A 17,809-nucleotide genomic window follows, 5' to 3' on the forward strand; every position below is an offset into this window, starting at 1 on the left:
TTTCACAAGATAAAAAATCCACAGGCATAGATTGCTGAACATATTCTACATAATATTCACGCAAAGTTTTGTTTTAATCCATCTGGTGGTTTCAGAGGAGATTTTCAAAGTTGGAAATGTAAAATTCAGGGAAAAAACCAATTTCAAGACCAGTAACATATTCATTCATCAATAGATCGTTCTGAAAATTTCGGCATAGGTCTATCCCATCGTCCTGAGCAGCTTTGGTTTGAAGTATTAACACTGAATAACTTGGAATTAACTGGTGCCAAATGTCTTGACTTAGGAAAACTTCAAAATCATTGTACATGTACATGTAATTAAAACATATACACTACAATACCTTGTTCTGTAAGATAAACATGTAATGGTACTTTCATTTATTTGAATAATTCAATAGTATAGTTCAACCTTATAATCATGCAGATGGTGTTTCAGTTGACAATCTTCTATATTAAGGAAACTACTATATGATTTTTATAAGGGGGCTAGGATCAAATTTGAAATAAAAAGGCAGGACTGAAATTTTCAAGAAATAAAAAGCCAGGCCATAAGAAAAACAAATAGGCAGGATCTATTTTTGCATTAATAAAAAATTCATCACTAAGTGCCAAAGTGAAAAAAAGCAGGACCTAAACTTTCTCAAAACAAAAAGGCAGAATAGAAAATTTGATCCTAGCCCCCTACCCCTACCCATAAAAATCAAATGGTTGCTCCCTAAATACCATGAGAAGATTTATTCAACTCTTTGTAATCAGAAAACAATTTTGATTAGTTTTATACATTTATTCATAAATTAATTTGAGATAAAAAATACTGTAATCTGATTGATTAAAATAATTTTGTTATAGCTCAATGGAAAAAAAAATATTGACATGCCCTAATTCAGTTAAATTCAGAGCTACTTTTTCATGATTAAAGACACAAATATGTTTTAATATACAATATGCACATGGAAAATTTATGTTATTTTTCAATAAACATTTCTTAAATCAACATCAAAATGTTCAGTAATATATGTACAATGTTTTGCTGAGTGCAGCAGGATATGACTGCAAATATTAGGTTAAGTATTAACACAAAACTTCCGAACATAAAACAGTCATTTCTTATTTGGATAATTCTTTATGATGACAGCTAACAGCACAACTAATTTTCTTAGTAGAAGCATGTTTATTATGTAAAATTGTTTTCACTCAATTTCTTCAAATTCCAATAATACCTTGTTTAATGTAGAAGTTAACCTGCACCACTTAATTGAAAGGGGGAGCTGCATATTTGCATATTTTGTGACATCATGAAAATCTCAAAGATTATACTGCCAATACAATAGGTTTTACAGTACATAGTTACAAAACGTTCACAGAGCTACATCTACATCTGGATGACTTCCCTTGCCAGAGGTAACCACAACAAAACGTTCACAGAGCTACATGTAAATCTGGATGACTTCCCTTGTCAAAGGTAACCACAACAAAATGTTCACAGAGTTACATGTAAATCTGGATGACTTCCCTTGTCAGAGGTAACCACAACAAAATGTTCACAGAGCTATATGTAAATCTGGATGACTTCCCTTGTCAGAGGTAACCACAACAGCAATTTAAATGTGTACAGTAATTGTGTATACAGTAACATGACTAGAGTCACATGACTATGTCTTCCTCATAATCATCATAGTATTTATCTCCCAGATCACTGTCCTCATCTGATCTATAACTTCTTTTAACTGTTTATTCTTAGATCTTAGTTGCTGCAAACAGAAACAAAGTTAACTGACTAAATCTAACACACAAACATTTGTTGAAATGACCTTAAATTATAAAATGATTAAGAAAGAGAAGCCAACTTAAATAAGTAACTGTGGATAAAGCCAAAAAATAAATTCAAAAGGGACAAAAAAAAACAAGAAGGTGTAGGAAGCAGAGAATTGAAAGTTATTGAACAACTCAGTAGTTTAACCATTCTATTCTCTGTAAAGATTCAGTTAGGAACGGTCACATAGCATCACTGTACAGTCAATTATCAATAATGCATCCTTTGTATACACTGAACTTATGTTCACACATAGTTATCGCTTGTGGCATTCACAATCTGAATCTTTACTTAAAAAAAAAATGTTTAATAGACTTCAGCTTGATAAGACCACAGAGGTAGAATTCCACAGAGAAAGGACAAGTATAGACACAACATAACAACTTGATACAACTATGGAGTATGATTAAATGTTTGAGACAGTATAAAGTAAGTTTCTGACCAGAAAGAAAGCGGTCAAATGTACTTTAATTTTGAAATTGGATGGAAGAAATAAGAAATATACACAAAGTTGAAGAAAAATTTTATTGCCAACCCTGAATTTTGCCCCTATTTCTTATATTTGTCCAGTGTGGTGGACGTGTTTTTCAAGAAACGGCCGGCATTCCAATGGGAACAAATTGTGCTTCTTTACTTGATGACCTATTCCTTCACTCTTATGAGGTTGACTTTATAGCTGATCTGATCAGAAAGAAAGAATATCGTTGGGCTAGATCCTTTAATCTCAGTTTCCGCTATATAGATGACATATTATCTTTAAACAATCCTAATTTCGGGGATTTGATACATCCCATCTACCCAAAAGAACTTGAGATAAAGGATACTACAGACACTGTGAAGTCAGCCTCATATCTTGACCTACACTTACAAATCAATGGCAAAGGAAAACTATTGACCAAACTTTAGGACAAACGTGATGACTTTTCATTCCTTTCATCTGTGGCAACATCCCTTCGGCTCCTGCGTATGGAGTGTTCATATCACAACTCATACGTTATGCCAGCGCTTGCCGAAACTACGCTGACTTTTTGTACCGTGCTAGAACACTAACAAATAGGCTTCTAGAACAGGGTTAAGTTGCTACAAGATTGAAGTCATCACTACAGAAGTTTTATGGTCGTCATCATGAACTCGTGGATCGTTATGGTGTATCCATCAGCACCATGAAAACTGATTTATTCAACGGGTCATAGTTTTCCTTTCCTCGTTTGTCTACCCCAGACTTGACTTTTTATGAGCAACTTGGCGGGTGTTTCTAGAAAAGCAGAGGATGCTTACCGTACCGGTGCACCTGGTCCATGCTCCCAGTTTTTAATGGAGTCCGAGTTGCTCATTTACTTTTGTTACTTTGTATGTATAATTTTAGTTACTGTATGTTCTTTGTTGTGTATGTCTGTTTTCCATGTCTGGTCTTTGTCCCTGGAATACATTCTTTTGATTACCGCTATAACCTTGGTTCCCTTGATTACTCTTATAAAAACAGAATAATAACTCTTTAATGCTATTTAAAGTTCCCTTTGTGAAATATTCTCTGACCTAATTTTCCTGTTACAGAGGCAGCTTGTCTACATGGAATGTTATAAATTAGATAATTCATGCATCCTAATTTATTTAGAATTATTTTTTAAAATAAGTATCTTACATGTACCTCTGCTAATTGGTTGTTTTCATCAGAATAATATCTAGATCTCATATAAGCCTGTTCAGAGTTGGGAGGAAATCTGTCTTCAAATTGTTCACCAACTATTGGTACTAAGGCCTAAAATAAATATAAAAGATCAATAATATACATGTACACTTTGATTCTTCATGTTCATCCAGAAAATGAATAAGGAATGTTTTAATTATTGAACAGGTTACACGAAAACCTGGTTTGCAGCACCTTACACTTTTAAACATTGATCTGTTATAAAAGAAAAAAGAATGTATAAAGTGGAACACAACAAATGCGGTAGCATATGACATAAATACTTTCAGAAACCACTATAAGTTCTTCAACAAGTGTAAACACACCTTTAAGTAAGCTCTGGACAGCCCCAAAAACAAAAGTAATAAAATCCATTATTATGAAATAGGAAAGGACTGAGGAATTGGAAATGCATGGAAATAAAAGAGGGACCGCCATTAATGAGGATCGTTATAGGGAGGGCACACTGTAAATCCCTTCGACTCATGCAGTGGATGGAATCCAAATAAAACTGTCTACATGAACTATAAGAAACCTTAATGTTAAACTTTTAACATTAAATTTTCTAAGTCAACAAACCAAGGCTACGGGCTATATGCATAAAATTCCCATGAATTTGTGACGCAATGATGGTAATGCATCTGTACACCAAATATCATTGACCTAGCATTAAGGGGTTCATGTTTAAATGAACTTGTCAGAAAACTTAACATTAAACTTTAACATTAAATTTTCTAAGTCAACAGACCATGACTGCGGGGGTATGTGTGTCAAAATGGCATGAATTTGTGATGCAATGATGGTAATGCATCTGTACATCAAATATCATTGATTTAGCAAAAGGGGTTCATATTTAAATGAACTTGTCAGAAAACTTAACGTTAAGTTTGTAGATGCCATTGATGCCACCATCACTTGAAAAGTAAAACCTAAGTCTTGCCTTCCACAACTTTCATCGGAGGCAAGACAAAAATAGTCTGTGCCTAACAACGTTTTTATAGCTAATTTATTTTATATTAAGTTTTTTTTTTGCAGAATTTAACTGTTCTAAAAGTTTTACTGTATAGGAAATCGCTGAACAATGACAGAGCTGGCCCCTCTTTTGAGAATCTCTGGATCTGCCTCTGGCCTCAGACTGTCACTCTCCGTTTGCATATCAAATGCATTTACTAACTCCTCATTTTTTTTGTTGTGCTTGAAGCCAATCCTTTAGTGAATACTCTAATCAAAGATTCTGGTGGTTATTGTTATTCTAGCATGGTCAGAGTTTTCTTACCAATGTCAGACTGATCATGTTTGGAAGTGATGTTTGGTACTGATGTCTTGATGCTAACATTTTATCTTCACTAGAGTAGTCATCTACAGAAAAAGCTATGAGTTTGACTTGCGTTGGTAAAGCTTCTTGGTGTTATCTATGTAAAGCCCCAAGAGCCTTGTGAAATATTTTCTTAAGCATAATAATTTACATTTACATTTTGTACCTCTACCAGTAATTAACTTAACTCCTATGGGGGATCCTCTTGACGTACAATAACCAGAGCCTTATAGTAAAGTGTTGTAATTTTTACCTCTAATTAACTTACTTCCTCAGGGGGATCCTCAGGACCTACAATCTCGAGAGCTTTGTCATACATTATCCTAAGTTTCTGGAATATTTGTTGTAATTGTTGTATACTTTCTTCAAGTTTGGCTCTTTTTTCCTGGTGCATCTGGGCATTCATCTGTACACCATTAGGCAGCTATCATAATTAAAGACATAAATAAAACAATATAAAGAAAGGCTTCAAATAGTACGAGACCATTTTTACTATTTTTTTACAACTAATTCTGTATATAAAGTTTGAGAATCTTGTTAAATTATGGAGGTAGACCTAGGGTAAGGGACACAACTCTTAGAAGTCATTGGAACGTTTGTATTCAGCATTTTACATCAATCTCATGTAAGAATCAAAGTATCTTGGAATGATTTCAATCTGTTTTAAATGAAAGCTTGATAAGCTTTGGTGAAATTGAATATGATACAAGCATATCACTGATTTCAAGAGTTATATCCCTTACCCTTGGTCTACCTCCTTAACTCCAAATATTTTTCAACCAGTTTCTGTCATGATTAACAGATTGACATCATGTTCGGTTTGTAATAACAATATAGGTATAAATCTACAGTCCCAAAAAAACTCAGAACTTAAGATTTCATAACATTAGGCATAAAAATGATTTATAGAGATATTACTGTCAATCTATACACAAATGTCTCCAGATTATAAACTTACAGGTAGAGACTTTGCTTGTAACAGTTTAAATATTTCTCCAGCCTTCTGAACAATATCCTGGACACCTTCTTGTGCCTTTTTACATAAGAACACAGTGTTGATTTCTCTGGTAGGGGAGACAATCTGTGGTTGAGGTTGATATGGGGGCTGAGACATTCCAGAGGAGCCAAATGGTGGAACAGATGCCTGTGACATCATTGGGTTGAATTGTCCACCAGAGGGAGCAGCCATCTCTTAAGAGAAAATAAAAATCATTATCATCAATTGTCAAGTGAATAAATTTGCATGTGCATTTCAGATATTGGGTTTTATTTTTTGAACATACAGGGTTTGTATGTCATTCTCTAGCTTCATTTTCAAAAGTGGAATGTATTGAAATTTGAAGATCAGTCTATTGTTTACTTCAGGGAACCACAGCATTAGAAAGTAAATTTTTTTTGTAACACTTTTATCATGTAGAAATAGATGTTAGTCATTTTTATTGGTATTTTTTACTAAACTCAACAGTTTGTAAAAGTAAAATTTTATGCATTTGAACAGTATATTGGGACTCATTCTTGGTAAACTATGTAGTCACATAATGAGACTTATATACTCTATATAAATAACTGTTTGAATGTTATCTCCATAAGTTTAATGAAAAGAACTATTTCAATTCATTAGCATGAGTTGTCATTTTATTGGCACTAGCTATAAATATTACCCAACCATTTACAGTTTGCCTAACATAACAAAATGAAAGTAATACACTGTAATAAAAATATGCTGGAAATAAGAATTATAGTGGGATTAAAAAATCACTAACAAGAAAGACTACTATAGTTGAGAATAAAATAGTTATAGGAATAAATTCAGTAAACGAAAACTATTGTTGCTTCCAATGCAAACCCACATTTTAAGTGATGCACCTTGTGAATAAACCTCTAGAAATCAAGCAGTTTAATGTATCACTCTTTCAGGTTCATATGTCAAGCTATCTTTTGCAACTTTAAAAACATAGGGTCATGCAGCATTTTTTGGCCATTTCCATGGCTTCTTTACATACAATGTGAAAATGTGCTAAATTTTGACCCTAGCCCCCACCACTGTTTATAGTGCTGTGAAAAAAAAACAGCAAAATAAAGAACTGGCATATTCCGAAGTGCAAAATGAAATACCTTTCAAAATATATTAAATTGAAAAATATTATTCTATCCCATGGCCACTGGCCTTTTCTTCATGACAGATTGTTCCCCCAATGGGAGCAGTCCTTGTGACATCATGAATATTAACTATATTTATACCTATAGAAATGGTATTCTCATTGATAGTATAGAGAGTAAAATAGAACGTAGAAACATATCAGAGTAATTTGAAATAAGCACTGGATAAGATTATAGCGTATAATCAAAATGTATCCCCTTAGCACACATTGTTACATTTAGTTGAGACAAGGCTTGTTTGTTGTAGGTGACACACTTCAAAGACAATAGACAATAGACAACTATATTAGTTCGCACACATACATTTACCATAAATGGCAATGGCATGAATACAAACCATTGTTCTCCCCTTAGTTTTTAAATAGCACAGTGCTTACTGGCATAGCACAGCTCTTACGGCCTTTCTCCAAAATTATTGCACTGAACATTCGATCTAAAATTAATTACTGATAGCACAGTGGTAAGAAATCATAGTGTTATAATGGCCTGGGGAGAACACTGTATAAATACAATGCTAAAGAACAGTAAAATAAATAACAAATTACAATTATGACCATGATGTTACAGGGATATTTATTTATGATAGAAATGGAAAATGAAAAAAAAAATATCTGGATAATTATTGATGTGTTACACTTAAGTAATGTAGTTACATTGGAAAGGAAAACTTCAGGCAGTAGATATCATTACATAAGAATACAGAGATGCATATTTGGACTTCTTTTAACCTATTTCATCTACAATGTACCTACACTACCTTCAACCAAAATTTTAATTTCTCCACTCTTCACAATGGAGTCACTCATGTCCTCCACTGTGACTCCACCAAAGTAAAAACTAGGATAAAATTTCTCCATTTCATTACTTTTGAATATTTTTTCTGTCCTGTTCATAACTGAGAAATGATATAAAACTGCTTTAACCATTATATATACTTTGGTATAGAGACAGGAGTGGAAAACTACAGACAATTTTTGAAATGGTGACTCCACTGTGAAGAATGGAAACACTGTAACTCCACTTATATCTCCACTGTGAAGAGTAGAGAAATTAAAATTTGTGTTGACTGTAGTGTATTCTTTTCAACTAATACATTTCTAAGTTCTATACTACTCCATATACCATTTATATTTTGAATCAATATAACACTATGTTTGATTAAAATTTTTGTAATGCATGTAAATTGTAGGTCTTTGAATCATCCACAGCTCAAACCTCTATGATACAGAGGCTGTTAACTGATTTTATTATATCGTCTAAAGGTTATGACAATATTTATCAAAAACATTCAAGTAACTATGTAAGTGAGTGTAACCCTTGATCCTTTCCTATCAAAATTATATTAATAAAATAATGTCCCTCTTTATTATGAGTCCCTATGATGGATTGGCCTCAGAGGGGCTGACTCCAATGATTTTCAAAAATCAAAACCAAAATTTTCTGTAACAAACCCTCTTAACCACTTGGACCTTACCAATTGTTTGAGTGAAATACACTGTCTAGTAACTTATACACTGACCCTGGGGATATATCAAAGGTTCGACAGTTTGATAGTCTGACAATTCTGAGAAATCTCATTAAAAAGATTAATCTGTCTAAACATATATATCCATAATAATAAAAGTTATGTTTTGGGCATTATTACATGTATGCCCCCCCCCCCCAAGTCTTCAGGCATATTGGTTTTCTGTCCTTACAGGATGTCTGTCATATCCAATGAAAACTATCAAGTTCTAGCAAGAATTTAACATTATTTTATAGTCCTAGGTTCAAGGCAAAATTTTCAAGGATACGCCCTTCTTAACTTGGTTACAAGTCCTGTATTCAACCTTAATTTTTTTATAGTCAGGACACCATTTATAAAAGCTAATAGTTTTAATTATTTGTTTTATTCCACTAACCCTTATCATTTATTAATATATTGTAGTCCTGTATTTTGAATGGGCTACGTATACCAATTAAAGCCATCCCTACAGTGATTTTAGTTAATAAAAAAAGTTTAGGATCGGACAGACAACTGATGCCAAATAATGACAACAGCTCCCTCTCAAGTTTATGCGGGGAAAACTCATGTTTAGTGTTTTTTAAGTGGTAAAATAACTGAGACATTGAAATTTGTCCCTTGACTGACTAGCGACCCTGTTGGACCATTGACCTATCGTACTATTGGTCCAAGGGGGTGTGACACCATCTAACCTGACAGACTATCGAATGGACCCCTGATCCCAGTCCATAATATGGGGTAGGCATTGCCTAAAACAGCGAGCACTGTGAGCTCTACCATACATGTAGCATCTGTGCGAGACTCGTAAAAATAATATGGACATTACAAAAAGGGGTTGACCCGGATGCAAATTTTTGTTTTTTATTTATATTTAACCAGCAAGCAAGATCAATATTTCTATTTGAAAATCTGTCTTGTTAATTAATGAGTTTTTCTTCAATAAATTAATAACTTGAACATTTTTCCCTCCAAAATTCCAACCCCATACCCCACTTTCCCCTTGCTCTCAAAATGGTCTATAAATTTATAGCACTTCGCAATACTTTACATTTTTTATCCTTAAGGGCATCTCTAGCAACATCCATTTCAGTGTTGTCCTGTCAGACCAATCTGTACTGGAAATATTACAGTTCTCCACAGATAGTGGAAATGTTATATACATATCATGTAACGTAAACAAAATTCAGACAACAGCTGCAAATTCCAAACAAGAAAATGATTGCCTTTCCTATCTTAGAAAAGCTATGCTTCGATTTAGATATTATAATTGGTGTTATGTTTTTTTCCGAGGCAGGTTAGGTTCTTGACAACTGCAGTAGTGGAACAGTGGAGATACACGTACGTACATCCATGTGTTTCCCGAAGTTTTTATAAACATAACATTCACTTCTTTAAATAAGTAAAACAAATTAGAAAAAGACTTGACAACTATCAGAAAAGGTGAATCTATTTTTACTGAAACGTAATCTTAACCTGTATTTTTTCATTTGTTTGATTGAAGGAAATGATGAATTTTCTCCATAAGTACAGTAACTTTTTGTTACTTCTGGGACATGACTTTTTTTTGTTAGTATATTGTGGGACCTTAAGGGAAATTTAGAAAGTACACATAATTATGGTAGAGCTCACACCGCTTCGCGGCGCTCGCTACAATCATGGCGTTTGCAGAGACATTTTTTAATCTGAGGGAGAATTAAGAAAAAATAGCCTCCCAAGATGGAATAATTATTCGGACCACACTGACCCACAACTACAAAAAATTTTCATAGACATGCATAGTAGCGGTTGGTCTAAAACACTCATAACAGTTAAAACATAATTGATTATGTCATAATATTAAAAAAATAAACAAACCAACTAACTTTAAATAAATGAAAATAATAAAAATAAATAAATAAATAAAAGTTCAAAGGAAAGTCAAAACTGATATAATTTATTTTAGAAAGAAATACATAACAAGTATATTATAGTTCTAATTCAGTTAATTAAAATGATGATAAATGAAGATTTTTCAACCCGCAAAAAGTTCGTCCTGTCAAGGTTTTGGATTTATCTCTGATTTAATTTCAAAAATCTATACATCAAAATGTAGCAAAAAATATAAGCTTTAAGAATATGATAAATATTTTAGACAGACATTTCATGAAATTCAGGTATTTTATGTTTTGTTACAGTAACCCTGTAAAAAAACTGCACAAATCACGTAACACAAAGAGCCCATCCTGTCAAGATTTTCACCCTTTAACTAACTCAAAAATAAAATATTTTTATATCAGTCTACCATTTATTATAGGCTTAAAGAATGTGTAAATATTTTTTTGACAGACATTTATAGTTTAGAAAAAATAACTTTATTTGTTCCCACATCCAATTAAAAATTGAAAACTTGCAGTTGCAAAAAGTTTGTCTTGTCAAGATTTTGATTTCTAGATATTTCAACAAAATATACATTAAAATATATCAAAAAGTTTAAGCTTCAAGAATATGATAAGTATTTTTGACAGACATGAAGTAATTTTCAAGTATTTAGTGTTTTGTTATCGTACCCCCGTAAAAAACGACACATTTCACCGAACTGTCAATATTTTTTCACTTTAACTGACTCAAAATGAAATAAATTTTATATCAAAATGTGCCTATGACTGTTAGCTTTAAGAATAAATAAACTTGATATGACAGACGATACACATTTTATAAATATAGAACTTCATTCACGGACATGTCCCTCTTTTTACTAATATTAGTAGGCCTTTCTTACAAATTTTACATTTCAGTACACCGCTAGATCACTATAAGATGTGAAAGTGGTGAAATCTTGAGATATATCTCTTTTGTTTTCTCGTCTATATTAACATTTAATATTTCTTTTTACCTCAAACCAGATAGGCAAAAACTCTCATTCGATTCCTTCTTTGTGCTTGAAATGAAAGTAAAAGTTACAATTTAAGAAGTACAGTCCCGATCCGGTACAAATTTGATAATTTGTCTATAAATAAAACAGTGTTGATCAAGTTGATTTATTCCATTTCTTGTATGTTCCACTGAAGACAAATAATTGTTTGAAAAAAAAAAAAAAAACATTAGAATATCCAAGTTGGAAATTTCGTAGGAGCGGATTAGGTAGTTAAGAATTTAGACTGTTCCTACATGCGCACAGGAAGCTTGTCAAAAGCCCGATGATGTTCAAATCTTGTCGTCTCCTTAAAGTTCGGTAAGAAATTATCCAGTCTCTTTATTTCTTCTTTATTTGCGTTTTTCGCTCTTGTTTTTGAATATTACATCCACATTTGCGGATATACATTATTCCGAAAGCTTGTTTTAAAAAATTTCGCCACAACAAAAAATCACCCTGGGCCATTTATTGAACACATAAACATCATGATGATACAAACTACAATACAGTTAATTTTTGATGTGATTTTCCCCAAATAAACGCTATTTACGTCGAATTCCAATCTTAAAGTAGTATAAAAATAAGTTATTGATGATGCAACATGCTGTAAACAGGCCTAATTGTCGTAATAATTAATGGTCTATATGTATATTTGACCCATCAATTCACATACATGTATGATGTTGTTTTATATACATGTATCTATCTACACCCGACCTAGAAGTGTCATTCGTGACCACTACTCAACACTCCCCATGTGCCTGAGAAAAATTTTGAAGAAAGACCAAATACAATATACAATATAGTCCGAATTTCCTCTGACCCTGCAACCCTCCTCTTTTTCATTTGGATATTTATATTTCGGGTTGGGGTCAGAACGATGTGCCATACAAAAAGTTGGAGATTTGGCAGTACCGCGGAGTATCGCCCTTCATCCGTTTAATTCAAGTTGAAATTGTGCATGTCACACCTACTTAGTTCGATTCCGGAATCATTTTCCTGTATGCTGATACCAAATTTGCTACAAAAATTACATTTATTATTGAAGTTTCGATAATTTTCCACGATAGACCCTGTTTTGTTGACATTTTGAACTGTAATAGAGAGTAGGCAGAGCTTGTTACCTTTGGAACGGAACGGAGCAGAAATGATTTTTAAAACTGGAATCTAACAGAATATTTCAAAATTCCGCTGAAAAATTACGTGCTCGCTACCCTTCCGTTCTTGCTGTTGATGGTATTAGGCATTGATGTCTACAAGATTGTTAACCACTTTGTAGAACATTGTTAGTTGTTGTTTCATCATCCTACTTTCTAGTGTTTCCCATCTTAGTTCATCTATCAAATTACTGCCCACACTACTGTTGCTATTCTAACGACTGGTGGTAAAGCAGACTGCATGCCATTGTACCATCTTTATTTTCCTCACTTTCTGGTAGGGGGTTCCATACTTTTGTGCAGTAGTCCTAAGTTGGATCTGACCACTGCAAAGTAGGCATTCATCTTGGTTTCCTTGTTTTTTGTCTTCAGGCTCTGACGTAAGAATCCTAGCAAGCATGTTATTCTTCTGGCTCTGATGTAAGAATCCTAGCTAGCATGTTATTCTTCAGGCTCTGATGTAAGAATCCTAGCTAGCATGTTATTCTTCAGGTTCTGATGTAAGAATCCTAGCTAGCATGTTATTCTTCAGGCTCTGATGTAAGAATCCTAGCTAGCATGTTATTCTTCAGGTTCTTATGTAAGAATCCTAGCTAGCATGTTATTGGATCTCATGGTTATTCTGTCTATGTGGACTGGTGTTTCCATGACATGATGTCATATTATACATCTAGGTACATTAAGTATTTGATACTCTTGTGCCTTTCAAAGACTTTTCATTTGAGTATGTATGTATGACTGATGGAAGATCATGCTCTGGTGGCTGATACTACACAGCACTTTCGGGGGTGAAAGTCCATTCCCCATGTTTTCTCCCATTCTGCGAGTTGGTATAAGTCACCTTGTTTAATTTCTGTATCCGAAGTTGTATGTATTGTTCTGTATACTATGAAGTCGTCTGCAAAAAGCCTAGTTTTAGAAGGTTGTCCAGAAGGAAGGAATGAGTTTGGTGCATTATTTTGAATACGCTGGATTGTAACCATGCACCTAACAAGTAATTTGTGCATTGTATATCACAGAGACACTTTGAGCCTGAGCCATAGTACATTGAGCTCACCCCTACATTTCAATCATATAAATTCACTATTTTCTCTGCTGTTTTTTACCTGATTGGTAAAAAATTGGGACAATAGTAACTTTTTTTGGAAATTGCTTGTACATGTTCCTTCATATAATGTATCCTGTGTCATGCATGTATTTGCCTTTATAGACACCTACATGTACACGTACATGTACATAAAATTTGTATAAATGTAGATAAAAGGATGGGGAAAAATAGTTTCTGCTGCCCATGAACTAAATATTATACGAGGTTTAAATGTGTTTATGACAAATCAGAATAGCTTCCATTTGTACATTGTAGTTTCTATTAGAAGTGTATAGGTAACATAAAAATTGAGAAAAAAAGTTTTTAAAAAATGAGATGATTTTAATATACAGTCACATCACATCGCTCTCCTGAGTTTCAGTTACTGAAGTTTTTATTTAAGTTTAGATGCACATATCTGGAGAGGTAAGATTGATTTTATCTTCTACTGTATGGGGATGTGTTTGTTAATGATTTTTTTTTTGTGATCATAGCATACATGTAGTTCTATATTTAATGACTTTGGTTTTATACATTTGTATCTATTTTGTGGCTTGACTTTTTCAATGCATATTTTATTTTGAGCTTTAGTCTATATTTAATTCAATAAAATGTTCTTAAAATATGTCCTATATTCGAGGTACATGGATATTCTTACACAGGTCTGGCTATAGTAAATGTTAGTATAAATTTTCAGTTGATGTCATTTTTTCTATATTTTATTTCTTTTGAAATCTGCTAGTAATTTTTTTTTACCTATTTTGTTTAATACTGCATGATTTATTGCTTTGTGATATCAGGTTTAAGATAAAATTCAAAATTTTCAACAAATAAATGAATGAATGTATGAAGCATGTTTTTGGTGATTTTATGTTGCTTTAGTCTAATTTTGTGTCCTTATTTGACTTAGTTTAATATAAAAGTGTGTTATCATGGATTTTATTACTTTAGTTGTTATGGCCTTTCAGAATTTATCTATTCCCCTTTTTTGTGTAATAGCCCTTGTCATGCTGCACCTAGACCTGTTCAGGATTGGACCAAGTTCCGCTTTATCGGTTTTGGTAGTGTAAAACTGTTTGTTTGTTTATTTGTTGGGGTTTAACGTCCGAGCAGCAATATTTCAGTTATATTCAGCCGATGAACATGATATGGATGATAAAATGAACATGAAATGATAATGACGATGGAATGAAAAAAGGATGGGACACAAGGATAATAGGGTGGACAAATTTTGATTTTGAAAAAGGGGGGTGGGTAAGGTTGGGCAATTTAGCCTGTTGGCGGAGCGCAAAGGTTCCTACTCCTATCGAATACCACAGCAGGGTTCTTTAATGTGTGAGGAACGTGACATCTTTCCCAACTCGGTGCACCACTATGGTATGCGGTCAGGTTTTCCGTATTATAGCCTGACAACCCCAGCATGTAACATGCCAGGGGTACCCCATTCCACCACCTGGGGCACACATCCCATTTGCTCTCTGGGCAGAGCACCTAGCCCCCGGCTAGGTTTCTGAGCACTATTTAGTCGCCTTTTATGACAAGCTTAGCGCTGCTGCAGGCCTATTCTTTTAACACCCGGACCTGCACGGGGTGTGTAAATCTGAGTTTAGGCAAGCGCAATTTATGTCCATCTGCATGCAGCGTGACTGTGTTTTAAAATGAGGCTATCTGATATAGAGTTTGTTAATTAATAATGACTTGAAAGCTAAAAGAAGAGGTCATGAGTTTCCACTGTCCAAAAAAATAATATTTTTTGTGGTAGGGTTAATTTCTAGGACCCACGCCGGAGCAGAATTATCTGTAGTACTCTAATTTGCCTGGAAACTAAATAAGAATGATTTCTGTCACAACCATTTCAAGGACAAACAGAGGCCACAAATTGGAAAAATAAATCCTCATTTTTTTCACATGAATGAACCTTCGGGGGGCTCCTGACCCCACCACTTGTGCCTGTAACACACTTGGCTTCAGTAGCCTTCACAGTCTTCAGGCTGTAGGATGAATGTGCACAGGTAGCAAATAATGACCAGAAATGGACAAAAATAACCATTTTCAAGTGACAGATTCATTTTCACTCGTTCGCCCACTCACTCTCCCAACACCCCACCCTGTGATCATCTTTAATTTACATATAACAATCAACATCAGTACTATTGTGCAACTAATTTGCATATAATTTGCATAAGTTTACAAAATATTGAGATCTAGACTTTTGTTCAGCACAACAAGGGTTAAGAGGGAATTGAACATATCTCTAATATACAGTAAAACTTGTCTTAATCAAACCTTGAACAATTTCTTCTATGTTGACATGTGCTTGGATGGATTAGGTTGAAAACTAATTGCTTCCAGAAACATATTGTTCCAAAAAACAATTGCCAAAGCCCCTGTTTATACTACCGGTATCCATATTTGATAGTAACTGGTCATTGATAAAAACAAATGGCTATGGCTGAGTAATCAAGATATTAATTTCGTTTGCTCTGGTATTTTAAATTTTGTCCAATGACAACATGATTATTTTGACCCTCTCTGTTGTTTGCTTTGTTGACAGTACAAAATACATGTACGACTTACTTTTGAAAGTTCTTCAAAGAATTTATCTAAACAAGAAGCCATTCAAAATAGCAAGTCCATATGCCGAGATGTAAACATACATGTACTAATTTTCCAAACATAAATTGTCTTCAAATATACTAATTAGAGATTTCTATAGACCAATATCATAATAATATTGATAATAATTTGTATAGTGCCCTAAATAACAATAAAATTACTCTTTGTTTTCAGATAGAATCTTGAATCCTTTGATTACTTTCTCTAATGTTCAATAAAATCATATCAAAATTTCATAACAATTTGTCAGATACAACTTACATGTAAGTTGTCGCACATTATCCAAGACAACGACAACAATGCATAACAGTAGTAGATAGCAATTTGTTTAAATAAAAATATTCTTTGATATGCTGAATTTATCAGTGTACATGTATTTGAAGTCTTGAAAATTTACCTCAATTTATAAAGTTCATCCAAAATGACTTTGACATGTTAAATTGTGTCCAAAACTTCTGAAATGTACATAATATTCTACAAAGAAATAATTTTTGTGATATTTTAGGTGCCAAGGTGATTGTTGATGTTGATTATTTAGATTTGGGATATTAAACTTTGTCTCACATTGAGCTTCAAGGGGTCAAAATTCGGCTTACATGTGTAGTTTGGTTTCTACAAAAAAAAACCCAGATTTTTGAGGTTTTTGGTTTTTGATAAGTTCTTTAATTTTGTCCCCACTTTAAGTTTTTTTTTTATCTAAAACCAAAGACTTTTTAAATTTTGGAAAAATTTCTATTATCATGGTTAAAAAAATTTTAATCAATATGTAATTAGTCACTGGATATTATTGTCAGAGATTTATTTCATGTGGACTTAAACATGTTTAGGACTGGTTTTAATAGGGAGCGCCGCAAAGCGGTGTGAGCTTTACCGTTTTTACATGTACTTTCTAAATTTCCCTTAAGGTTCCCCAATATACTAAAAAAAAAAAGTCATGTCCGGGAAGTAACAAAAAGTTACTGTACTTATGGAGAAAATTCATCATTTCCTTCAGTCAAACAAATGAAAAAATACAGGTTAAGATTACATTTCAGTAAAAATAGATTCACCTTTTCTGATAGTTTTCAAGTCTTTTTCTAATTTGTTATACTTATTTAAAGAAGTGAATGTTATGTTTATAAAAACTTCGGGAAACACGTGGATGTACATACATGTATCTCCACTGTTCCAATGTTGCTGTTGTCAATAACCTAACCCGCCTCGGAAAAAATATAACTGCGATTATATTATCAAAATTGATAATATATTGCTGCTTAAATGTAAAAAAAAATATTGCACTTGTGAGGCAAAAATTTCATCTGGGTCAACCCCCCATTTTCTAATGTCCTTTATTTTTTTTTACAAGTCTCGCACAGACTATACATGTATGGTAAAGCTCACAGTGCTCGCTGATTTAGACAGTGCCTACCCCATATTATTTGTATGCTCACCATCAATTATATACAAGCCTTGATTAGAAATTATTGTATGTACAGGTATTTGTATTGTATTTTCACATTGTAAAAATGTAAAAATGTTAAAGTTAAGGGATTTGCTGGAGATATGTTATCCTCTCACCATTCAAATTGTAGCATC

At 33.3% G+C, this 17,809-nt stretch overlaps 2 protein-coding genes across 5 annotated transcripts in view; one reads left to right on the forward strand and one right to left on the reverse strand.

Annotated features, from left to right (window-relative positions):
* Positions 1–365: 365 nt before the first annotated feature.
* On the reverse strand, positions 366–11,471 carry LOC148597801 (mediator of RNA polymerase II transcription subunit 30-like). Of its 2 annotated transcripts, none has more exons than XM_088560583.1 (5): positions 11,354–11,471; positions 5,776–6,008; positions 5,086–5,241; positions 3,464–3,574; positions 366–1,753 (listed from the first exon to the last, which is right to left on the reverse strand). In XM_088560583.1, exons 2-5 carry the CDS (start codon positions 6,004–6,006, stop codon positions 1,655–1,657), a joined length of 597 nt encoding a protein of 198 aa, XP_088416709.1. In that variant the 5' UTR covers positions 6,007–6,008; positions 11,354–11,471; the 3' UTR covers positions 366–1,654. The 2 variants fall into 2 exon arrangements, with proteins under 2 accessions (XP_088416709.1, XP_088416708.1); XM_088560582.1 differs by having other exon boundaries at positions 1,513–1,753; positions 3,458–3,574.
* Positions 11,472–11,614: 143 nt separating this feature from the next.
* Positions 11,615–17,809, forward strand: part of LOC148597802 (uncharacterized) — a 33,216-nt gene continuing 27,021 nt past the window's right edge. Inside the window, exons 1-2 of one of the 3 annotated variants that reach the window (XM_088560581.1) lie at positions 11,616–11,692; positions 14,027–14,044. The gene's annotated coding sequence lies outside the window, so the exon portion shown is untranslated. Of the gene's footprint in view, positions 11,693–14,021; positions 14,045–17,809 lie in introns of all 3 variants that reach the window. The other 2 variants (XM_088560580.1, XM_088560579.1) reach the window with 2 other exon arrangements.

The sequence above is a fragment of the Perna viridis genome, chromosome 14 (assembly GCF_037379345.1).
Source record: "Perna viridis isolate PV_CMFRI_1.1 ecotype Kerala chromosome 14, ASM3737934v1, whole genome shotgun sequence".
NCBI classification, from domain to species: domain Eukaryota; kingdom Metazoa; phylum Mollusca; class Bivalvia; order Mytilida; family Mytilidae; genus Perna; species Perna viridis.

What these genes read in the sequence shown, in the direction of transcription:
- LOC148597801 (XM_088560582.1), bottom strand. Translation starts at nt 6,006, where the DNA reads ATGGCTGCTCCCTCTGGTGGACAATTCAACCCAATGATGTCACAGGCA. An exon ending in CTGAGGATCCCCCTGAGGAA is followed by an intron (nt 3,575 to 5,085) that starts GTAAGTTAATTA and finishes TATTTATTTTAG; the next exon opens with GCCTTAGTACCAATAGTTGG. An exon ending in ACCAATTAGCAGAGGTACAT is followed by an intron (nt 1,754 to 3,457) that starts GTAAGATACTTA and finishes TTCTGTTTGCAG; the next exon opens with CAACTAAGATCTAAGAATAA.